Source organism: Sceloporus occidentalis, unplaced genomic scaffold (assembly GCF_023333645.1).
Source record: "Sceloporus occidentalis isolate IW3139 unplaced genomic scaffold, rSceOcc1.0.p SCAF_7, whole genome shotgun sequence".
NCBI lineage: Eukaryota > Metazoa > Chordata > Lepidosauria > Squamata > Phrynosomatidae > Sceloporus > Sceloporus occidentalis.
Window position 1 is genome coordinate 98,293,496 of NW_028316987.1, and position 21,917 is coordinate 98,315,412.

General features: G+C 57.4%; 1 protein-coding gene across 9 annotated transcripts; it reads right to left on the reverse strand.

The window, feature by feature from the left end:
• Nucleotides 1-206: 206 nt before the first annotated feature.
• On the reverse strand, nt 207-21,231 carry SUSD2 (sushi domain containing 2). 9 transcript variants are annotated; one of them, XM_089534002.1, is made up of 14 exons: nt 21,114-21,231; nt 20,522-20,690; nt 20,250-20,401; nt 19,961-20,131; nt 19,253-19,424; nt 18,501-18,702; nt 17,601-17,686; nt 17,219-17,487; nt 14,264-14,407; nt 9,845-10,003; nt 2,885-3,139; nt 2,122-2,394; nt 1,331-1,513; nt 207-466 (listed from the first exon to the last, which is right to left on the reverse strand). In XM_089534002.1, exons 1-14 carry the CDS (start codon nt 21,199-21,201, stop codon nt 381-383), a joined length of 2,409 nt encoding a protein of 802 aa, XP_089390128.1. In that variant the 5' UTR covers nt 21,202-21,231; the 3' UTR covers nt 207-380. The 9 variants fall into 9 exon arrangements, with proteins under 9 accessions (XP_089390128.1, XP_089390125.1, XP_089390124.1 ...); XM_089533999.1 differs by having other exon boundaries at nt 1,331-1,402; nt 20,522-21,231; XM_089533998.1 differs by having other exon boundaries at nt 20,522-21,231.
• Between the last annotated feature and the right edge of the window lie 686 nt (nt 21,232-21,917).

The window sequence follows — 21,917 nt, forward strand, 5'->3', positions numbered from 1 at the left end:
TGTCTTGAACCAAACAGGCTGCTGCCTGGGACCAGCAGGACCTTGGTTCGGGGTGAGGGGCACCAGCTCAGACCAGATGAAACCATGGCGCCCATCAGTGACTCCAGCACAGAACTGGGCCCAGCCGCATCCCTTTGCCCAGAATCCCGTCTTCCTTGCACACTCCTGCAACCTGAGAAACAATCACCCACCAGTTTCTTCCTGTTGATTTATTGCCCCACTTTAAGAAACTGTGCAGCAGGGGCATGTATGCCTCTTGTTCCAGCCAGATCTATTAAAGCGGCTGCGGTGTTGCCGCCTCCAAAGTCCAGCTGCCGGGGCAATCAAAAGGCCAAATCAGCAAGTCCCTCCGGCCGTCTCTGCACCTTGCCTTTCACAGGTTAGGCCACTGTTCCAAGGGCCACTGCCAGGCTCAGGAAACCCAGGGCGATGCATGGCGCAAAGGGGCCCAGGACCCACCTGGTGCCTATGGTGAGGAAGACAGAGAGCCTGGCTCAGGACACGGCAGCCACAGCGGCCATGTAGGCTGCTTTTGGATCAGAACCTGCTTGTCTGCCTGTTGGGAGTGTCTCAGGGTGTTGTCGTTTCTGTGGCTTATGGTCATATGGGGGAATCTCCTTCTAGCTGTGGCTGTGGCGGGGAGGCATGTGGCATTGGGAGTCGGAGGTTGCAGATGCTCAGGTGAGATCTCTGCCCCCGTTCCTGCCCCTATACTGGCCCAGAGACCAAAGAGAACTGGGGGGCAAGTGGCCTTCAGGGGGCAGCAGCTGTTCCCTCGGGTGATGACCAGCCTTCTGGCCTAGCAAGCGCATGGTGGAGGGAGATGTGGGGGCGACCACCCACCCTCTGAAGTGCCCACTTGAGGAGCAGGGGGCAGTTGGGGGGCACTGTTGTTGCTGCAGATCCTCTCTGCCCCCAGAAGACCAGACAGAGAGCCATTTGGGACTCCCTCCCTGTCCTTGGAGGGGATGCCAACCAGTGATATGTCAGCCCCCATCTCCAGCCTGTGTGTTTGGGGAGGGGTTGCCTGGTCCCAGTTGGCTGCACTGGTGCAACCCATAAAGTGACCAGATCCTATCTGTCCCTGCCTCCATTGTGTGTGGCATGAGAAGAACCAATGGGCCGTCTGAAGGCTTCTGACTTGCACGGCAGAATGGGGTTGGACTGGATCTCTTCCATCTCTATGATTCTATGACCCCTCCTTCTCTGCACTCGCAAAATGCCAGGGCAAAGTCTGTTTCTAGTCTGGGGCTGAGGGTTGCTGCAGAAAACATCTCAGTGGAATAAGGACTAGGGCATGCATTTGTGCCCTCCCATGCCCACCACTTACCAGCATTCGGCAAGCAGCTGGCGGAGAGGCCTGACCAGGCCCCATTGTCCTGGCATGCGCGTGTGGTGGATCCTGTCAGGCGGAATCCAGGGTCACAGCGGAAGTGGATGGTGGACCCAGCCAGGTAGTTGGTCCCGTTCTTTGAGCCATTCATGGGGGGAGCCACCCAGCCGCAGGAAACCACTCAGAGGAGAAGGAAACAAGGGCCGTTTGGAAAGGCAATCCCACTTGCAAAGTAGCAGGTCTCCTTGGAGGAAAGGAGGCCCTGTGGCCACGGGGAAAGTCAAGCAGAGGTTCCAGGGAGGGGGTCACGGGTGTGGATGCTGTGGCTGGGCTTGGCAGCGGGCAGAGGCCCCCATCTAGCTGTATGAGGGAGTGGCAGGCAAGTGGCTTCATGGGGCTAAAGGCCAGGGTGTCTATTTTTAAATGAAGACATATAGGAGTTGCCCCAGACAGATCACAGATCTCAATCCCTCCCACCCTGGGGTCCAGGACTCTAAGACCCCAGGAAGAGGATGACAACGGGGTTACCGTGCTGGCTTCCCCTGGGGATGGGGAGGCGCTTGCCCAGAGCAGGACAAGGAGGGTGCCTAAAAGCCGGCCTTCTAAGGACCCCTTCACGTGCCAGGATCCCAGAGGGACCTGGGGGCATGCAGGGTGCTGACTGTGCCATGTGCTGGGGGCACAAAGAAGACCCATGCCAGTGAGCCAGTGTGGAGGAACGCTGACTCTCTCCGTTGTGTGGCCCCTGGGGCTGCCGCATGACCTCCAGGACTCTCTGGCCTGCCTACCTGGCTGCAGGCTCTCCTTCAGGTGTCTGTAGCTCAGGTGGGACAGTCGGGTGCCATTTCCCACGGCAAGGTCTCTGGTGGTCAGGACATCAAATCTGCAGAAAGGGTCCGACTGGCAGAGGACAGCCATCTCCGGCACAAGCGGGTCAGCGGGGTCTTCCGAGGGAGAAAACTCTGGCACAAAAGAAGAGTTGTGCTTTGGTCCATAGAAGAAGGCAGCCAACAAGTCCTGGGTATCGTAGATGAAAAGGGAGCTTTCATTTCTGATGGCCCCTGGAGGCAGGAAAAGAGAGGGAGAGCTGTCACAGACGTGTTCAGAGCGGCTTCTTCAGGGAAGCTGGAAAGCCTAGTTCCCCGGATGCAGAAGGGCAGGCAAGGTCCCTTCCTCGGAAGATGGCCAAGGGCTGCAGGTGCAAGAGGCGGAGGGCAGCAGGAGGGACCAGACCAGAGTAACCCCCTCTGCCCCCGGTCAAGGGGCACAGCTACTGAGTTCCTTCCTTTGCTGCTATCTGTTATACTGTGTCAAGCAATGCCTGTTCCCATGGAGAGGAAGCTGATGATGGCATTTAGTATTTAGGGGGGAGAAAAGGGGCGGAAGACCAGGAGGCAACTTTTCCTTGGCTGTGGGCCATCAGAACAAACAGCCCCTGCCGCCCCCCCCCCGCCCTGGGGCAATGGGGTCTGGAGAGAAGGCGGGGCCCCACCTGTCTGGAGCCCCTTGTATCCCCACCCCAAAAGCCCCCAGCAGCCCTGCAGCCCTCACAGTCGGCTCCAAAGGCCAGGAGCTGCTCCGGGGAGCTGCGTGAGGCATCCAGAATGGATCCGTTGCGGAAGGCCATGTCATCCTCTGGGTCCCCGTTCATCGTCCCAAAGAGCCCCTGGGTGAGGTTCAGGAACTCCTCCGGCAGCAAAAGGGTCACGCTCAGCACCCCTCCCGGATGGCTGTTCACTTCTGCGCCTGCGCCAGAGGAGAACATCACAGTGGCCTTCTCCCCGGGGGTGGCAGAGAGAAAGAGACCTGCGGAGAGGGAAAGACACCTGTCAGCACCCCCCCCCCCCCGAAGCAGAGCCAGGAGGCCCCCACCCGGCCACTGCAAGGGAGACGTCGAGAGCCCAGCCTTCGGAGCCTGTTATGGATCACAAACCTTTCCTGGTTTCTCTGTGTGGAGCCACACAAGAGGGGAGGGCAGTTTGGATGATGTGGTGCTAAGGATCCCCCTCTCAATAACAAGGGCCAGCCCCTTCTGGCATGTGGGCAAAAGGCCAGGTGGCATGGGCAAAGGAGCAAGGCTAAGCGCAGACAGAGGAGCAGATAGGCTGCTCGGTGCCAGCCTTATTGCCGGTTGAACCCTCTTGGTGACTGATGCTGGGGTGCCCAGGTTCACGCCAGTGCAGGTACGTCCTTTTCTGGCTCCCCAGGAGAACTCTCTTGCCCTGACACCTGGCAGCCTTGTTCCCCCACCACCACCACCACCTTGATTTAAGTATTCTGCTCAACATCATGAGGAGGCTGTTGCTGGGCCTCCCTCCTCTCCATGCCATAGTGCTGGTCAGTGGCATGAGTAGGGTCAGCGTCATACCAGTGCAGTAACCCATGCCCCCCCGCCAGGTCACTGGCCCCTCTGGAGTACCTCAGGCCACTGTGGAAGGCAGATGGCTGGTGGACCCCTGAAGGGACTGTCTGTTTCCCAGGCTATTCTGGTCTGCCTGCCATCTCTGCAAGACCTGAAGAGGGCCAAGGGAGAGGCCTGTCTGCCCAAGGCTACTGGGGAGGAAGCTACCAGGCACCGATCCCACAGGGAGATATGCACAAGTGTGCTTACTCTTTGGGAACCCTCACCAGGGTCTGAAATGCTGGTAGTTTACTAAATGGTGGGGCTCAAAGATTCGGCCATGCAGCCATGGGTCAGCATTATGGGATTCTTGTGGATTCCTGGAGCCCTTGCTGGGGAAAGCTTGGCTGCTTAGGCCCTTCTACCGTTTGGAGCCACAGAGCCAAGAATCCGTCATAAATAGCCAGTTGGGCTTCTAAGGAAGAGGGGCCAACAGGGAAGTGGGCTGGGGCACCCAGAGGGGCTTCGTTCACCTCCCAGGCCATTCCAGTCTAGCCACCTTGTTCACAACCCTCTATTTGGCCATGGGAAAGGCCTCCAGGGCTTTGCCATGGCCTCCAAGAGAGTCCTGGCCGGCCTCCTTGGTGACTCTGGGGGTGGGGGTCCTTCCCTGGACCTTCAGTCTCTGGGACTCTCAGTCCACCTGGGCAGGAAGGCAGCCCCTTCCCACCAGCACAATGGGTGGCACCACTCCTAAGGTGTGTCTTGCACCCCCAGCACCCTCCTAGTGCCGCCTCTGGTGCCAGGGGAGTTTTGCCCTCTTTCCAGCATCCAGGAGGACCTCAGTTGCTTAACCAAATGACAATGGACACTTAATCACAGGGGAGGAGGGTGGGACTGTCCCATCACCAGTTTCACCCAGTATGGAAAGGGGAGTGCCAGTGACAATGGGCTTCCGTGGCACACTGGGGAAGAGGACAGTCAGGGCAGAGCTGCAGCAGACCCCTGCCTTCCCATAAAGCACCAAGGGAACCTGGCACACAGTCAAGCTTGTTTTCAAAGGAAAGTGAAAATTTGGGGAATGGTCACAGAAGGCTCCCTTGCACTGCCTGCTGCCCTCCTTGGCGATGCCCCAGGGGCTTTGCCCCTCTGCCCACTTCCTCTTGGCTTCTCCAGGATCTGGCCTTGGCCCCTGTGCCACCCTGGGCCTGTCAGGACCATATGGCACATGGCCTGGAAATGACACGGACCTGGCCACTAGGGGAACCGGAGCAGAGGTAACTACAGTTCAAGTGGCAGGTGTGCATGAGTCAGCCTTTGGAAGCTGTGCATCATGGGACGTCTGATGCAACACGCAAGTAGGTGAAGTCAGCCAGCAGTGCATCATGGGCAATGGTATGATGCAACCTGCACTAGGTATGAAACCAGCAAGGTTTCATTGGTGGCATGGCTATCACATGACTTCACAGAGAGACGGTGACAATCTCCGTTGTTGGGTTGTTGTGGTCGGTGGCTGGCGTAGCACTTTGTCTGTTTGTATATAGAGCTGTGAGTACCCAAGATGGCCGTCTGGTACTCTGTGCTTTCTTGTGAATTAAAGCCCTCTTCTTTGAGTGACAGCCTTACTGCCCAGCAGTGTTGATTTCTGCAAGCCGGGAGCTCAAGGCTGAAGCCTGCGTGGCAGGAATTTTTCCTTCTCTGCCTGAAGCCTTTGCAGACGTCTCTCCAAGAGCCTTCTCCTGGCGTCCTGCCTGCGTGGGTCAACTCTACGCGTGGTCCTAATGGACACAGCGTGTCTCTCTACACCCCAACATTTCCGTGGCATCCTGCCTGCGTGGGTCAACTCTACGCGTGGTCCTAATGGACACAGCGTGTCTCTCTACACCCCAACATTTCCGTGGCATCCTGCCTGCGTGGGTCAACTCTGCGCGTGGTTCTAGTGGACACAGCGTGTCTCTCTACGCCCCAACATTTCCGTGGCGTCCTGCCTGTGTGGGTCAACTCTGCGCGTGGTCCTAGTGGACACAGCGTGTCTCTCTACGCCCCAACATTTCCGTGGCATCCTGCCTGCGTGGGTCAACTCTGCGCGTGGTTCTAGTGGACACAGCGTGTCTCTCTACACCCCAACATTTCCGTGGCGTCCTGCCTGTGTGGGTCAACACTGCGCGTGGTTCTAGTGGATACAGCGTGTCTCTCTACGCCCCAACATTTCCGTGGCATCCTGCCTGTGTGGGTCAACTCTACGCGTGGTCCTAATGGACACAGCGTGTCTCTCTACACCCCAACATTTCCGTGGCATCCTGCCTGCGTGGGTCAACTCTACGCGTGGTCCTAATGGACACAGCGTGTCTCTCTACACCCCAACATTTCCGTGGCATCCTGCCTGCGTGGGTCAACTCTACGCGTGGTCCTAATGGACACAGCGTGTCTCTCTACACCCCAACATTTCCGTGGCATCCTGCCTGCGTGGGTCAACTCTACGCGTGGTCCTAATGGACACAGCATGTCTCTCTACACCCCAACATTTCCGTGGCATCCTGCCTGCGTGGGTCAACTCTGCGCGTGGTTCTAGTGGACACAGCGTGTCTCTCTACACCCCAACATTTCCGTGGCATCCTGCCTGCGTGGGTCAACTCTACGCATGGTCCTAATGGACACAGAGTGTCTCTCTACACCCCAACATTTCCGTGGCATCCTGCCTGCGTGGGTCAACTCTACGCGTGGTCCTAATGGACACAGCGTGTCTCTCTACACCCCAACATTTCCATGGCATCCTGCCTGCGTGGGTCAACTCTGCGCGTGGTCCTAGTGGATACAGCGTGTCTCTCTACGCCCCAACATTTCCGTGGCATCCTGCCTGTGTGGGTCAACTCTGCCCGTGGTCCTAGTGGACACAGCGTGTCTCTCTACGCCCAACATTTCCGTGGCATCCTGCCTGTGTGGGTCAACTCTGCCCGTGGTCCTAGTGGACACAGCGTGTCTCTCTACGCCCCAACATTTCCGTGGCATCCTGCCTGCGTGGGTCAACTCTACGCGTGGTCCTAATGGACACAGCGTGTCTCTCTACGCCCCAACATTTCCGTGGCATCCTGCCTGTGTGGGTCAACTCTACGCGTGGTCCTAATGGACACAGCGTGTCTCTCTACACCCCAACATTTCCGTGGCATCCTGCCTGTGTGGGTCAACTCTACGCGTGGTCCTAATGGACACAGCGTGTCTCTCTACGCCCCAACATTTCCGTGGCATCCTGCCTGTGTGGGTCAACTCTACGCGTGGTCCTAATGGACACAGCGTGTCTCTCTACGCCCCAACATTTCCGTGGCATCCTGCCTGTGTGGGTGAACTCTGCCCGTGGTCCTAGTGGACACAGTGTGTCTCTCTACACCCAACATTTCCGTGGCATCCTGCCTGCGTGGGTCAACTCTGCCCGTGGTCCTAGTGGACACAGCGTGTCTCTCTACACCCAACATTTCCGTGGCATCCTGCCTGCGTGGGTCAACTCTGCGCGTGGTCCTAGTGGATACAGCGTGTCTCTCTACACCCCAACATTTCCGTGGCGTCCTGCCTGTGTGGGTGAACTCTGCCCGTGGTTCTAGTGGACACAGCGTGTCTCTCTACACCCAACATTTCCGTGGCGTCCTGCCTGTGTGGGTCAACTCTGCGCGTGGTCCTAGTGGACACAGAGTGTCTCTCTACACCCAACATTTCCGTGGCATCCTGCCTGCGTGGGTCAACTCTGCGCGTGGTCCTAGTGGACACAGCGTGTCTCTCTACACCCAACATTTCCGTGGCATCCTGCCTGCGTGGGTCAACTCTGCGCGTGGTCCTAGTGGACATAGCGTGTCTCTCTACGCCCCAACATTTCCGTGGCATCCTGCCTGTGTGGGTCAACTCTGCGTGTGGTCCTAGTGGACACAGTGTGTCTCTCTACGCCCCAACATTTCCGTGGCATCCTGCCTGTGTGGGTCAACTCTGCGCGTGGTTCTAGTGGACACAGCGTGTCTCTCTACGCCCCAACATTTCCGTGGCATCCTGCCTGTGTGGGTCAACTCTGCGCGTGGTTCTAGTGGACACAGTGTGTCTCTCTACGCCCCAACATTTCCGTGGCATCCTGCCTGCGTGGGTCAACTCTGCGCGTGGTTCTAGTGGACACAGCGTGTCTCTCTACGCCCAACATTTCCGTGGCATCCTGCCTGTGTGGGTCAACTCTGTGCATGGTTCTAGTGGACACAGCGTGTCTCTCTACACCCCAACATTTCTGTGGCATCCTGCCTGTGTGGGTCAACTCTGCGCGTGGTCCTAGTGGACACAGCGTGTCTCTCTACGCCCAACATTTCCGTGGCATCCTGCCTGCGTGGGTCAACTCTGCGCATGGTCGTAGTGGACACAGCGTGTCTCTCTACGCCCAACATTTCCGTGGCATCCTGCCTGCGTGGGTCAACTCTGCGCATGGTCGTAGTGGACACAGCGTGTCTCTCTACGCCCAACATTTCCGTGGCATCCTGCCTGCGTGGGTCAACTCTGCGCATGGTCCTAGTGGACACAGTGTGTCTCTCTACACCCCAACATTTCCGTGGCATCCTGCCTGTGTGGGTCAACTCTGTGCGTGGTTCTAGTGGACACAGCGTGTCTCTCTACGCCCAACATTTCCGTGGCATCCTGCCTGCGTGGGTCAACTCTGCGCATGGTCGTAGTGGACACAGCGTGTCTCTCTACGCCCAACATTTCCGTGGCATCCTGCCTGCGTGGGTCAACTCTGCGCATGGTCCTAGTGGACACAGTGTGTCTCTCTACACCCCAACATTTCCGTGGCATCCTGCCTGCGTGGGTCAACTCTGTGCGTGGTTCTAGTGGACACAGCGTGTCTCTCTACGCCCAACATTTCCGTGGCATCCTGCCTGCGTGGGTCAACTCTGCGCGTGGTCCTAGTGGACACAGTGTGTCTCTCTACACCCCAACATTTCCGTGGCATCCTGCCTGTGTGGGTCAACTCTGTGCGTGGTTCTAGTGGACACAGCGTGTCTCTCTACGCCCAACATTTCCGTGGCATCCTGCCTGCGTGGGTCAACTCTGCGCATGGTCCTAGTGGACACAGCGTGTCTCTCTACACCCAACATTTCCGTGGCATCCTGCCTGCGTGGGTCAACTCTGCGCATGGTCCTAGTGGACACAGCGTGTCTCTCTACGCCCAACATTTCCGTGGCATCCTGCCTGCGTGGGTCAACTCTGCGCATGGTCGTAGTGGACACAGCGTGTCTCTCTACGCCCAACATTTCCGTGGCATCCTGCCTGCGTGGGTCAACTCTGCGCATGGCATGGTCGTAGTGGACACAGCGTGTCTCTCTACGCCCAACATTTCCGTGGCATCCTGCCTGCGTGGGTCAACTCTGCGCATGGTCCTAGTGGACACAGTGTGTCTCTCTACACCCCAACATTTCCGTGGCATCCTGCCTGTGTGGGTCAACTCTGTGCGTGGTTCTAGTGGACACAGCGTGTCTCTCTACGCCCAACATTTCCGTGGCATCCTGCCTGCGTGGGTCAACTCTGCGCATGGTCGTAGTGGACACAGCGTGTCTCTCTACGCCCAACATTTCCGTGGCATCCTGCCTGCGTGGGTCAACTCTGCGCATGGTCCTAGTGGACACAGTGTGTCTCTCTACACCCCAACATTTCCGTGGCATCCTGCCTGCGTGGGTCAACTCTGTGCGTGGTTCTAGTGGACACAGCGTGTCTCTCTACGCCCAACATTTCCGTGGCATCCTGCCTGCGTGGGTCAACTCTGCGCGTGGTCCTAGTGGACACAGTGTGTCTCTCTACACCCCAACATTTCCGTGGTGTCCTGCCTGCGTGGGTCAACTCTGCGCGTGGTTCTAGTGGACACAGCGTGTCTCTCTACACCCCAACATTTCCGTGGCGTCCTGCCTGCGTGGGTCAACTCTGCGCGTGGTTCTAGTGGACACAGCGTGTCTCTCTACACCCCAACAGGGATCTCGCTCTGCTCCCTAAAATGCAGTGGGGGTACTCTTGTGCCCACGCAATGGAGACCCTTCCCGCTGAGGACAGAGCCAATGCTCCCCGCCTGGGTCCTGGGTTCATGTGTCTGCTCTTCCCTGGGGAGCCCTCCTGCCGGCCAACCCCAGAAGGGACAGGCCTTGGGAGACACCTCTCACCTTTCAGATCCATCCAGGTCTGCTCAGAGAAGTTGAGCGGCTTCTGGTTCAAGAGGACCTCCAGCTGGCCAGAGTGCTCCTGAATGCGAATCTCCACCACGTCGGAGCTGTTCTCCTGCATGGCGATGGCAGAGAAGCCTGTCACCTTGGCCTCCGCTCCTACCAAACAGGGACGGAAAACAAAACAGACTTCATGCTGCATCTCATTTAGAACGCCCAGTTTTTCAACTTAAAACAAAGCCAAACCTAATATTTTCATACATCCTGACGCTTAGGAGGAAATGCCACTTTTAGCCAGACATTCAAACATCGCAAGAGGAGCTTTAGGTCACCCTGAAAAGGCCCCATCCTAATAAAAGGAAGCAGCATCTGTGCCTGAGTGTCTAGCACTGGGACCTGAAGCAAGGCTCATCCCAGGTGCCTTTGTTTTGGTAGTTGTGGGGCTTCTAGAGGAAGAGGGCCATTCCCTAGACATAGCCAGGCATTTTATGGGCTCCAAGAATGAAGACAGCAGGGTTTACCTCCTAGACAGAAAATAAACTGGGAGCCAAAGCAGCTGCTGGGGCCGCTGAGGAGCTCTGGAGAGGGCTGGGCAGCAGCTTTCCCAGCCAAGTGGCCCCAAATCCAGCCAAGGTGGGAGCGACTGGCATTGGAGCAGGAAACATAAAACGGCTTCACGGCAGTACGAACAAAAGTGATTTGGGAGTTTTAGTGAATCACAAGCTGAACATGAGTCAGGAATCATCATCATCATCATCATCATCATCATCATCATCATACTTTTATTTGTATCCCACTTTTCTGTGACAAGACAATCAAAGTGGCTCACAACACATTAAAATCCACATTTACAACATTGTGTCCCAAATTCCCCCCCCCTTCAAACAGGATTAAACATGTACAATTAAAATATTAAAACAGAATTAAATACACCCCCCCCCCCCAAGGACAGAGCGGGGGCTGATTCATGAGGGGGGCGGTCATTCTGTGGCCGGGCAATTTATTCAGGAAGGCCTGCCGGAAGAGAGCTGTCTTGACAGCGTCTTTAAAGTTGTCTAAGCTGTCAATGTGACGGATCTCATCCGTCTGTCTGTTCCATAGTTTGGGAGCCACTGCAGAGAAGGCCTCTGGGAGGGAGCACTTAGTCTGGTCTTTAAAGGTGGCTGTAGATTCCTCCCAGAGGACCGGAGGGTGCAGCGGGGCGGATTATATGGAAGCAGGCAATCCTTCAAATAGGTTGGGCCCAAGCCATGGAGGGCTTTAAAGGGCACAACCAACACCTTGTACTTCACCCGGAAACTGATAGCCAGCCAGTGAAGAGATTTTAGGACGGGTGTTATTCGGTCACTCCTTGTTTTTCCGGCAACCTGCCTGGCTGCCATATTCTGCACCAGTTGAAGTTTCCAGACTAAACACAGGGGTAGCTCCATGCAGAGCGCATTGCAGAAATCAAGTCTTGAGGTTACCGTTTCAAGGTCCCCCCGTTCCAGGAAAGGGCACAGCGGTGTATCAGCCGGAGCTGATAACAGGCACTCTTGACCGTTGCATTCACCTGATTTCTCATCTGAAGCGACGAGTCAAGAAGCACCCCTAAGCTGCAAACACAGTCCTTTTAGGGGAGCATAAACCCCTCTAGGACTGAAGGTTGCAACCCTAGACCTGGTTTGGGGGCCCCTACTGTAAGTACCTCTGTTTTGTCTGGATTCAGCCTGAGTTTGTTTTTCCTCATCCAGTCCATTACCTCTTCAAGACACTGATGGAGGGGAGAAATGCCATCTGTTGTCATAGCTGCTGATTGGGACATAGAGAAAGATATTTGGGTGTCATCCGCGTACTGATAACACCTGCCCCATGTCTGCGAATGATTTCTCCCAGCGGCTTCATATAAATGTTGAATAGCATTGGGGACAGGATGGCGCCTTGAGGGACGCCACATTTAAGCTCCGTTTTCGAGGCGCGACTGTCCCCGAGCGTCACCCTCCGGAATCACCCCGAGAGGAAAGAGCGGAACCCCTGGAGTGCAGTGCCACCGGTTCCTCACTCTCCCAGGCGTTCCAAGAGGAATGTGATGCATCAGCTAAAAAGGCCAAGGCGATTCTAGGCTGCATCAATAGGAGTGTAGTATCTAGATCAAGGGATCAGACCTCGGACTTGAATCCTGTGTGTCCAGTTCTGGGTATCACAATTCAAAGGGCACAGGGGGAATACTATGGCTTGGACTATTCTGACGTTGGTGCTTGGTTGTTCATCTTTACCCTTTAGGACCTTATCTAGCTCTTTCACTGTTGCCCTTCCCATTCCTGCCCGCCAAGCCCCCTCCTCCATGAGCCAGCAAGCCCTGCCAGGCCATTGCCATGGTGGAGGGAAGGGAGGGGGTCTCGCAGGGGGTTCCGGGGAGCGCCTACTCAGGGGAGCCTCAGTCCAGGGCTGCAGGGGACCAAGAGGCCATCCCTGTGGCCCCCACCTCCCTCCAAGCCCCCCCCCCCACGGCCATAATGGTGGCAGCAGAAGCTCCCCATAGGAAGCAGTTACAGCCCATGTGTCCCCCTAGGACCTAGGCTTATCTATTTTGTGTGAAATACACATTTTCTGTGGTAAATCTGAGCATATTTAGTTTTGTGCCAGACAGTTCTGCCCCATGGATGTCCCAAAGTATGTAAGAGCAGTGATGCAGGCATGAGACTTGGACTCCAGTTGGACCCAGGGCCCTTCAGTGACTTGACCTGGACTCCACATCAATGACCTGCAGACTCCACTCCACTCCTGACTTGTGGTTTTTTAGTTACCGACTGGAGATTCCTGGGTTTAGAAGCCGGCGTTGGGGTCTACCCTGTCTTTGCTGCAAAGAGTCTTTGTTCCCCAAGGAGCCACAGCAGACAAGGCTTCCCCCAGAGCTCAGGGCATGTTTGTTTCTCAGAGGGGAAAGGGCAGCAAACATCTTCAGCAATGGGCTGCTGGAGGCAGAAGCATGATCCCTCTGAAGCCAGGTTTTGAGGCTCTTCCAACAGGCGCCAGAGACAAGCTGCCACCTCAAGCAGCTCATGGCCTCAAACGTTTGCTGTCCTTTTGCCTCTGGAAGCAAGGCTTGTCTGCTGTTCCTCTGAGGGAAAAAGAACCCCAGAAGGATCCAGCCCATGCTCCTACTCCTAGCCTTCTTGGTTTTCTAGTTATTGGAATCCAACTCCTTCACATGCAGCACCTCCATTTTTCCTGTTAGAGTTGGCTCCCAGACTTGAGACTTGACTTGAAAGTATCTTGCAAGAACTTGAGACTCTACTTGAGATTGAAGATAAAGACTTGAGACTTAATTTGAGACTTGGAATAAAAACTTAAATACAGAATTGTGTAATAGTACTTGAAAATTGCACAGAAGCCCTTGTAGTTTCATAGATTGAAGAGAAAATGGCCGGAATGGCACATGTGAATCAAATAACTGGAGATCTGCTCCGCCAGAGTGAAACGGGCGTCTGGCGTAACGGCAAGTGTTTTAATGAAAGAACCCACAATATCTTTGCAGGGAGCCTCCAGAGAAGCGCAGGGAAATGCTCTGAGAGACAGGAGCCTGACTGGCAAACAGCACCTTTGTGAAACCTGCTGCTGTGGGGAAGGTGAGCATTGCTCCAGTGACATGCTCAGTTTGCATGGGCGCAAGTAGGCGGTTCCTGGGCAAGAGCCCAAAGAGTCCTCTCCTCCTCCTCCTCCCCCTCCCCCTCCCAAGGAAATGGAAGACATTAAAGGTGGAGACGGGGGTTTTCTCAGCTGAGTGTAGGAGGAGGCAGCTGCAGAGATCAGCTGCAGCAAGTAGGGAGCGTGGGCCTGGACTCCGGCCTTTGCTCTAACCCAGCCATTAGACTCTGCTGACAGCGGCCCATAAAACGGCTCAGTGGAGCAAAGCCAGGGAGAGCCCTGCAGGTGGGTTTGGCCACAGCAAGGAGGTCAAGCAGGGAGAAGGACAGGCAGGCAGGCAGGCAGGCAGATCTAGCCCAAAAGGCCCTGTACTGTCACAGAATCATAGAGCTGGAAGAGACTACAAGGGCCCTGATCCAGTCCAACCCCATTCTGCCATGCAGGAACTCAAAGCACCCCCATTGACAGAGGGCTATACAGCCTCTGTTTAAAGACCTCCATCACAATCTCAGAGGAAGGAGTGTGTCTCACTCTTAGGAACCCTTCTGTTGCCCCTTGCCTGCCGCCCTCCCTCCCTTGGCGGCTGGGCATGCTGCTCTGTTGGGAGGCTTCCTTCTCCGGAAGACATTCCTGGGACGCAGCAGTCGGGAAGGACATGCAGTCACCCCTCCCGCGCCAGAGGGGAGGAGGGCCAGCGGTGCCACCTCTTCTGGAGTGTCACCTGGTGACATCCACAACCTGTCCCCCTAATACCATTCATTGGCCAGAGCCCCCATCCCTCGCCCTCCTTACCAGCTGGGAGCATAGCTTGGCGGGTTCTCCCTTGGACCCTCAGGAGGGTCAGGCTGGATTCCAGGAGGGTGTACTCTCCAAGGCCTTTGAACGTGAAATTCATGCTGTCAAAAGTGATCAAGTGAGGATCCCCAAAGGCTGAAGCTGTGAAAGAAGCACAGGGACAGAAGGGTAATGGCAACCTCCCTGGAGGACAAGGCTAGGCCCTGACCTTGCAGTCGGGGTGCTGCCCCCAGAATAGGTAGGAGATCCAATCCCCACTCCTCACAATCCTGGGCCATACACTATAATGTGGAGCAGGAGTGAATGGGGGGGGGGTATTTTTCCTCTTATCTTAACTGATCATTAGGGCCACCTTCTTGTCTGGCCGGAGTGCCTCTTTTCCCTCTAGAACCCACCCAGCTTTCTTTTGCCTCCTTGATAGCAATTCCATGTCTCTTTGTGTCGCTCGATGTGCCTCTTTCTCAGCACTCATCTCTTTGAGCAGTGTGTGTGTGTGCCTATAAAACAGGAGCAGCCACATTCCCATATGATCTGGGTTGCGCTGTGCCTTCGAAGAGTGGAGTGGGAAGGACTTTCCATGGGACTGAACTGGCAAATTTCACCCTTGAACCACGCAGCAGTTCTCAGGCTCCATCGAGGCAGACAGCAATGTCCAAAGCCAGGATTTGAGGGCCTCAAGAGGACGCTTCCATTTCTCTCTCTCATTTTTGCCTTCGGTTCTTACAGACGGCTCAGCAGTGCTTTTCATGCTGTGCTTATTTTCTTTCTGCTGACTTTTCTGTTCAATCTGCACTGGGCATCTGGTCTTGACCTGACCCACAGTGTCCCACCAGGCCAGCAGAAGCTCTCCTGACCAGACGCCTCCACTGTGACCCCAGAGGCTGCTCTTTGGCCCCGGCCGGAGCCCTGCCCTCCCAGTGACTTGCTGGCCCAGGCCCTCCTCCATCCGTCCGGCTGCAGACCCTGCTCCGGCCAGCTCCTCCTGCTAAATGGGCAAAGCAGCATCTCAGCCCCTGAGAAGTTCCACTGGGAGCCCATCTGGACAGAAACAACAAAACGCAGGCATCTTACTAACATCTCTGTTTCTTCTCCTGTTTGGTATGCAGCATCTTGCCTGATGAAGAAGAAGCCAGTGGAGCTTCGAGAGCTTGCACAAGGATATTGTGCATTTCAGTTAGCCAATAAAGGTATCACTCCTTGGTGATTTTCAGCTTCGCATGCTAAGACCTCTCTAGTAATGCATGTCTATGGTTTGCCTGGTAAGACTTTCTAGTAATGCATGTCTATGGTTTTATTGCCCCCTACTAATTACCCCTCCTCATTCCCTGTTTACCATAAGGACACCTAATTTCCTTTGTCTTGAGGTGAAGAAGCATCAGAGATGAGACTCCATGACTAAACTTGCTTACCAACTCATCAGCATGCCTTTGCCTGGAGCTGAGAAGAGGCTGGGACCAGGATAGCATCTCTCTTAAGACACATGGAGACTACCTTTTCTACCTCATTTTTCTTGCAACATGAACCTTCATACACATGATTTTGGAAGTCAACTTGTTTCCTTTTCCCCTTTTAACCAAGTGAGTGTGTGTTTTATTGGGGAGACGTGGCTGGAGAGGAGTGAGTTAGTTAAAGTTTATTCCTGCTTGCCCCATCATCATCATTTTCCTGCTGAGTAAGCTCTGCTAGTGAGATTAAGCAATCTTGCTTACTTTCTGAGTTTCTAACGATCCTCAAGAAAGAACTACATTTCCCAACAAGCATGTCTATGTGTGTGTGTATGTGTATGTGCGCGCGCGCGCGCCCACCAAGCAGACAACATCAAGTTGCCAATGAAAGAACTTTTCTAACTGGGTTCAGAAGGCACATACCCTTGAAGTACCTCCATCTTAACTAATGAAAAGAAAAGGCAAAAGAAAGCTTTGGTGAGCTTAAAACATGAACTCACCCCCTTGAAGCCGAGAACAAAGAAAGGAGAGAAAAGAGAAGAGGAAGCAGATAAAAAAGGGTCCTTTAGATGCACCAAGTATTTATGGCCTTGCCTAATAATAGATGAGCAAATGGAGAACCTTGGGGCCCATCTACCTGGGCCATTCAGGCCCATTTCCCCTGCTCTCACACCTTCTGGACACACAATGCTGGACCTAAGCCCCAATCTCTGTGTGGTCTCTCTTTATGATGGGAGCCCAGTTCTACACAAACTTGGGCCACCTCTCCCTTAAAACAACTTAAATTAATTTACCATTTGCTCCAGATTTTCACTCTGGAGCAGTGCTGGGCGGCCGTCTCCACACAGGTCCCACTTGGGGGACTGACGCTGGGCTCCTCATTTTCTCATGCCAGCACTGGTGCTGCCAGCTGGCACAGTGGGGCATGGTAAACAGTCCCCCCCCACATGACCCAAGAGTGCCAGGGCACCGGGGGGGGGGGGGGAATTTGAAGCCCCTTTGGTGCCAGAATACTCCAGAAGCATCCCAGAGGAGTCTGGCCAGTGTAGTCCTGAGCTTGAGCTGAAGAACTCAGGATGAATGTAGGCAGGGAGCCCTATTCTATCTGGAATCCCCAACTGCTCCAAAAGTAAAGAAAACAGGAGGGCTGGGAGAGAAGGCTTGATTTCCCAACAGCCCCAATATGCTGTCTCCGATGGAAGCCTTTATTCTAAGTGGCTTTTACCATTCCTCCCAAGGAGTCCCTTACCAGAAACTGCCCACACCCAGGAATGTAGCCAAGGGGGGGAGGGGGTCTTGGGGTCCAGACCCCCCCCCTTCCATTAGAAAAATGAATGGTGTGTGCTGCTGCGCCGACGCACCCAAGCCCCATTATAATGGTGGCACTTAGTCTGGACCCCCCTTTCCTAAAATCCTAGCTACATCTCTGCCACACCTGTCTTGCCCTCAGATGCCCAAAGACATCTCAACATTTTCACAGTTGTAAAACAGCCCCTGAAGAGCTGACCTGCTCTGGGGGGCCGGTATCTCTGGCAGCCGCTTGAGGGCCGGTGCTTGAAGTAGACGGGGCAGTTCTGGGACCACAGGCAGCAATAGTAGAAGCTGAGGACGTCATAGACCCAGTGGGAGAAGCCGGGAACGCGAGGGGGCTTTTGGTAGGGAGGGGATCCCCAGTCGTGGCCTCGGTCCGGCGTGCTGCCCCCAATGGAGTCCCCCGTCAGCACTTGCGTTCCTGTCGTGTCGTAGCAGCACTGCTGGCCTGCCGCATATCGAGGGCTGGTTGAAGAAAGAGACGCAGAAGCAGATCATCCTCCTCCCAGGAGACCTCTGTCCTCCGAGGGAAGCCCAGGATGGGCAAGGCTGTGTCAGGAGGCCAAAGGCTCCCTTACCTGGCCTGGATGCCCCGCACACAATGCACTGCACCCGGGTGGTATGTACACACGCTCCCCTTCTCAATGTCGCACCCGTAGTCTGTCTGGAAGCGAGAGAGGAAGGGTTGCTTGAGGACACTTCACACACACACACACCCCAACCAGCCGGCTGACTTCCTGGCTCAAAATGGCTGTCCCACTTTTCAGCAGCATTTGAACCACCGAGAGACATTTCTCAGCCACAGGAGCCCTTCCAGCACTCTAGGAGTAATGCCTGTGTGTGCGCATGTGTGTCTGGGGGGCCATTCTAATACAGGGCCCAGCAGTGCTTCCCAGGACATACGTACACAGGAGGCATGCCCCACTGACTTCAGTGGGGCTGACTTCCAGATTGGTGTCCACAGAACTGGTGCATAAAGGATCTTCAGCACCCCAAATGGGGAGGGGGCTTAGTGGGGGACAGACAGGTGATCCTTCCAACAGACTAGCTTAGAGTGAGACCTTGACATAGAAATGGCCACCAGCAAAGCTGTTTGCATCCCTGGCCAGAGACGCTTTGCCCGCTGGACCTCCCAAACAACAGCCTTGAACTATCTTCAAAGGCAGCTCCATACAAAGTGCGCTAAAGTCTCCATCCCCAATGCTGCCAGAGCAGGAGAAGCAGCAGATTCTGCTCCCCTGCAGCTGTTCCAGAGAGACCCATGCCTCAACATGGTGCATACACAGCTGTGTGTGTGTGTGTGGCAACTGCATCCTCCCCTCTCCCTGGGAGCAGATGGCAGACGAGAGAAGGACCCAAAATGAGAATGGCAGCTAGTGGATGGCTGCCACCCACTCACCTGGCAAGGTCATTTCTCCCCAGTCTTTGCCAAGCTATGGAGACCCCCCATACGTCTCTCCAAAGCCCACCCCACCTACATGAAAGCGGCCTGTGTCTGCCCGGGCTTGGGCCAGGCTGCAGGGGCAGTTCGCAATCTCCTCCAGGAAATTGGGCAGGCCTGTCTCCAGGGCGTCCCACTGGTGGCACTTGGCCGTGGCCCAGGCAGCCGAATCCTGCCGGAAGCTGTCTCCCAGGTGCCAGGCCAAGGCGTGCTCCGTGCTCCAGAGGGCGGCCACATTGCTGGCGAGGAAGAAGGCAGTGAGATTGGCACTTGTGCAAAGTAGGAAGAAGGCTTGGGAGCAACCATGGGAAAAGCGCAGGTGGGCAGCCCCCACAAAGGCTGTGTCCCCATGTGCCATTCAGAAGCTACAGGGGCAGGAGAGGGGCTCAATGCTGAGCCTCTGGGGATCCTCAAGCCAGGCAGAGAGGCCAATGCCAGGCAGCCAAAGGAGGGAAAAGAGGGCAAAGTAGGGAAGAAGGTGCAGAAGAAGGTGGGTCGAAGGGGACCCATTGCTCTTTCCAGGCAGGAACTGCTGGGAGATGAGGGTCACAGCAGAAAGCAAGAGCAGTGACTGAGAGGGGCTCAGAGGGACAGGTTCCCCAGGATGCCAAGGGGTGACCACGGCCCCTGCCTCATTGCCTCCTGTCTGGCGTCTGTTTGCCATCCACCCCACCTCTCTTTGGGCAACAGCAGCAGGAGGAGGAGGAGGGGGCCCTTGTTTGGTACCTGCCACAGAGACAGCAGAGTCCGGGGCTCTCATGCCAGTTCTCCCCCCCCCCCCCCGCTCACCTCTGACCCTCGGAGGCGAGGCTGGAAGAAATCCGGAGGGCCCCCAGCTCCCAGGCTCCATGGAGGGCAGATGGGGCAGGCAGGAAAGAGAAGGATCCTGAGTTGGGGTGGTCCCTTGTGAGGCTGTAGAGGTACCTCCACTCGCCTGTCCAGTCGCTGGAGTACGGCTCACCTGCCAGGAAGAACAGGGCAGAAGGGGGGCACACCGTGGCAATGCGGTCCGGCCTTGGATTTGAGCCCAGGACTCCTCACCTCTGGCCAACAAGAAGCCCAGGCAGCTACCCCACAGAGTCATGGGGGTGGGGGGGGTGGGGAAGGATCCTGGCCTTGTGGAGGGTTTGCGCAGACAAGCTGCAGCCAAGGGTCACTGGGGCCACTGCCCAAGCAGGAGGGGCTTCCCTGGGCTGGAGGCCCAAGAGCCAAAGAGGGGCCTGGCCCTGACCCCCCCCTCGCCTCCCCACACTCCCCCAAAGGACAAAGGGAGGTCGTTCCCCCGACCCCCCCCCCGTTAATCCTATACCCCTTCCCTCCCTGGCCAGAGAATGGGGGCGGGGAGACTTTGACCCCTGGGAGGTTTTAGCCCTCCACCCACCTGCCTGCAAGGCCCAGCATCCCCAAATGCCATGCTCCTGGTGGAGTGGGGTGGGGTTCCCTCCGCCCCTGGGACCTCCCCCTGCTCCCCCCTGGGAAAGGCCCAAAGACAGCTACCCGTTTCTCTGTAGCCCCAGACTTCGATGTTGAGGCGGGGGGCGGCGAGGGCGCGGGGCTCCCAGGCGAGGGTCAGGTTCCCCTCCGTCCCGAGCGGGGTCCCGTAGTACTGCCACTTGGTCTCGTTCAGCAGCCTGCTTTTCTCCGAGGGGGGGACTTTGTTGTGGTGGACTGCGGGGGGGAGCCAGGCCTGTCAGTCCCCCCCCCACCGAGGGAAGACCGACCCCTCCCTCCCTCCCTCTCCCCGAAGGAAGGCAGGGGCCAGGGCTGGAGGCCCCCCGGGGCTCACCCGCCGTCCAGGCCGCCGTCCAGGGGAAGCTGCGGCCCCCGTCGGGAGAGACCTCCAGGGGGAGGGGGCCCAGCTGGTAGAGCAGCGGGGAGACGCAGTGGACCCCCCCGTCTTCGGCCACGAAGCCCTCGGTCTCCACGGAGCCCCCGAACCTGAGGGGAAGCAGAAAGGGCGGCGGGGCTCCAGCGGGAAAGGGGCTCTCTTCCCCTCCTCAGGCGCCCCCGCGGCTGCTGCCCTCCCCCCTTGAGGGCTCCCTCCGGGGCTGCTCTCACCTGCAGCGGACGGAGGCGGCGGAGGCGGCGGGCCCGGAGAGGGCCACCCCGAGGAGGGCCAGGTCCTGGCCGCCGAGCAGCGTCCCCGCCGAGGGCCGGAGGGCCGGGCAGTTGCTGGGCCAGCTGCAGGAGCATCGCCCCGAGCAGGAGTCCGCCTCCGCCGCCGGCCCTGGAAGGAAGGAGAGAGCCAGGGAGGGAGCGGCTGGGCGGGGAGGCCCCTCCGGTGGGCCCCGGTCGGCGGAGGGCCTCCCCAGGAAACGCCTCAGGCGGAAGAGAAGAGGCCTTGGCCCCCTTCCTTCCTTCCTTTGGACCGAAGGAGCTTCCTCCCGGGCCCCGAAGAAGAAGCCCCGGAGAGCCAGGGGGGAATGGGGCTTCTCCTGCCAAAGTCTCCCGGGGGCAAAGGCAGGCGGGGGTCCCGGCGTCTCTCCGGGGCAGCCCCTCCCTCGGCCCGCGGAGAGAGGGAGGGGGCGCGGCGGAGACCCCCCCCCCCCCGTCCTGCCTGGCCTCCGTTCCTCCGGGCCTCTCCCTCCCTCCCGAGGGGCTGGAGGCTGGAGGGGATGCCGGGCCCGGCGCCCCGCCGCGAGGGACCCACCTGGGGCTCCCCCCAGAAGGAGCGCCAGGCCGAAGAGGGCCAGGCGGAGGGCGCGGGGCCCAGGAGGCCCAGGAGGGGGGCTCGCCATGCCGGAAGAGGGAGGCTCTCCCGCCGCCAGCGACTCTCCGCCGGAGGCTCAAAGGTCCCGCGGCGGCAGCGCCCTCCTTCCCAGCGGAGGAGGAGGAGGAGGAAGGCGCCGGCCTCGGGCGGCAAAGAAGGCCCGGGTGGGAGAGGCGGCTCCGGACACTGCCCCTGCCCCCGAGGAGGAGGACCAGGGCCCTCTCCTTTTGGGGCATGATCTCAAGCACAGAGAGAAAGGAGAGGCGCCCTTAGCCCCAGGACCGCAGGGAAGGAGGGGAAGAAGGAAGGGCTCCGGCGCCCCCTGGGTCCGGGGCCACCCTCCTGCTTGATCCCGCCGACCACCGGGGCTGGGAACAACAGAAGCCAAAGTGGCCCAAAGCTGCCCCCGAACCCCTTCTTTGGGGCCCTCTCTGAGTTCTCCAGAGAATGGTAGGGGCTCCTGGGGTTCCCGGAGGACCCTGACCACTAGGCCCTCCTTACCCTCAAACCCCTCCAAGAGCGTGCCACCCTTCCGTGCCAAATGTGGGGGTTTTGCCTGCCTGGTTTTGGGGTGCCCTTGAGGGAGTCCCATCGGAGGCCCCTTTCCGCCCGCGGACCCCTGACAGCCCCCTCCCTGGCCCCCAACCCTCGGAAGAGGGCGAGCATCTGTGGCTGAGGGGGCTTCCTCCTGGGACCCTGGGCCTCAGGGACAGGCCTTGTGCCTCTGGGGCTCTCCAGGGCCCC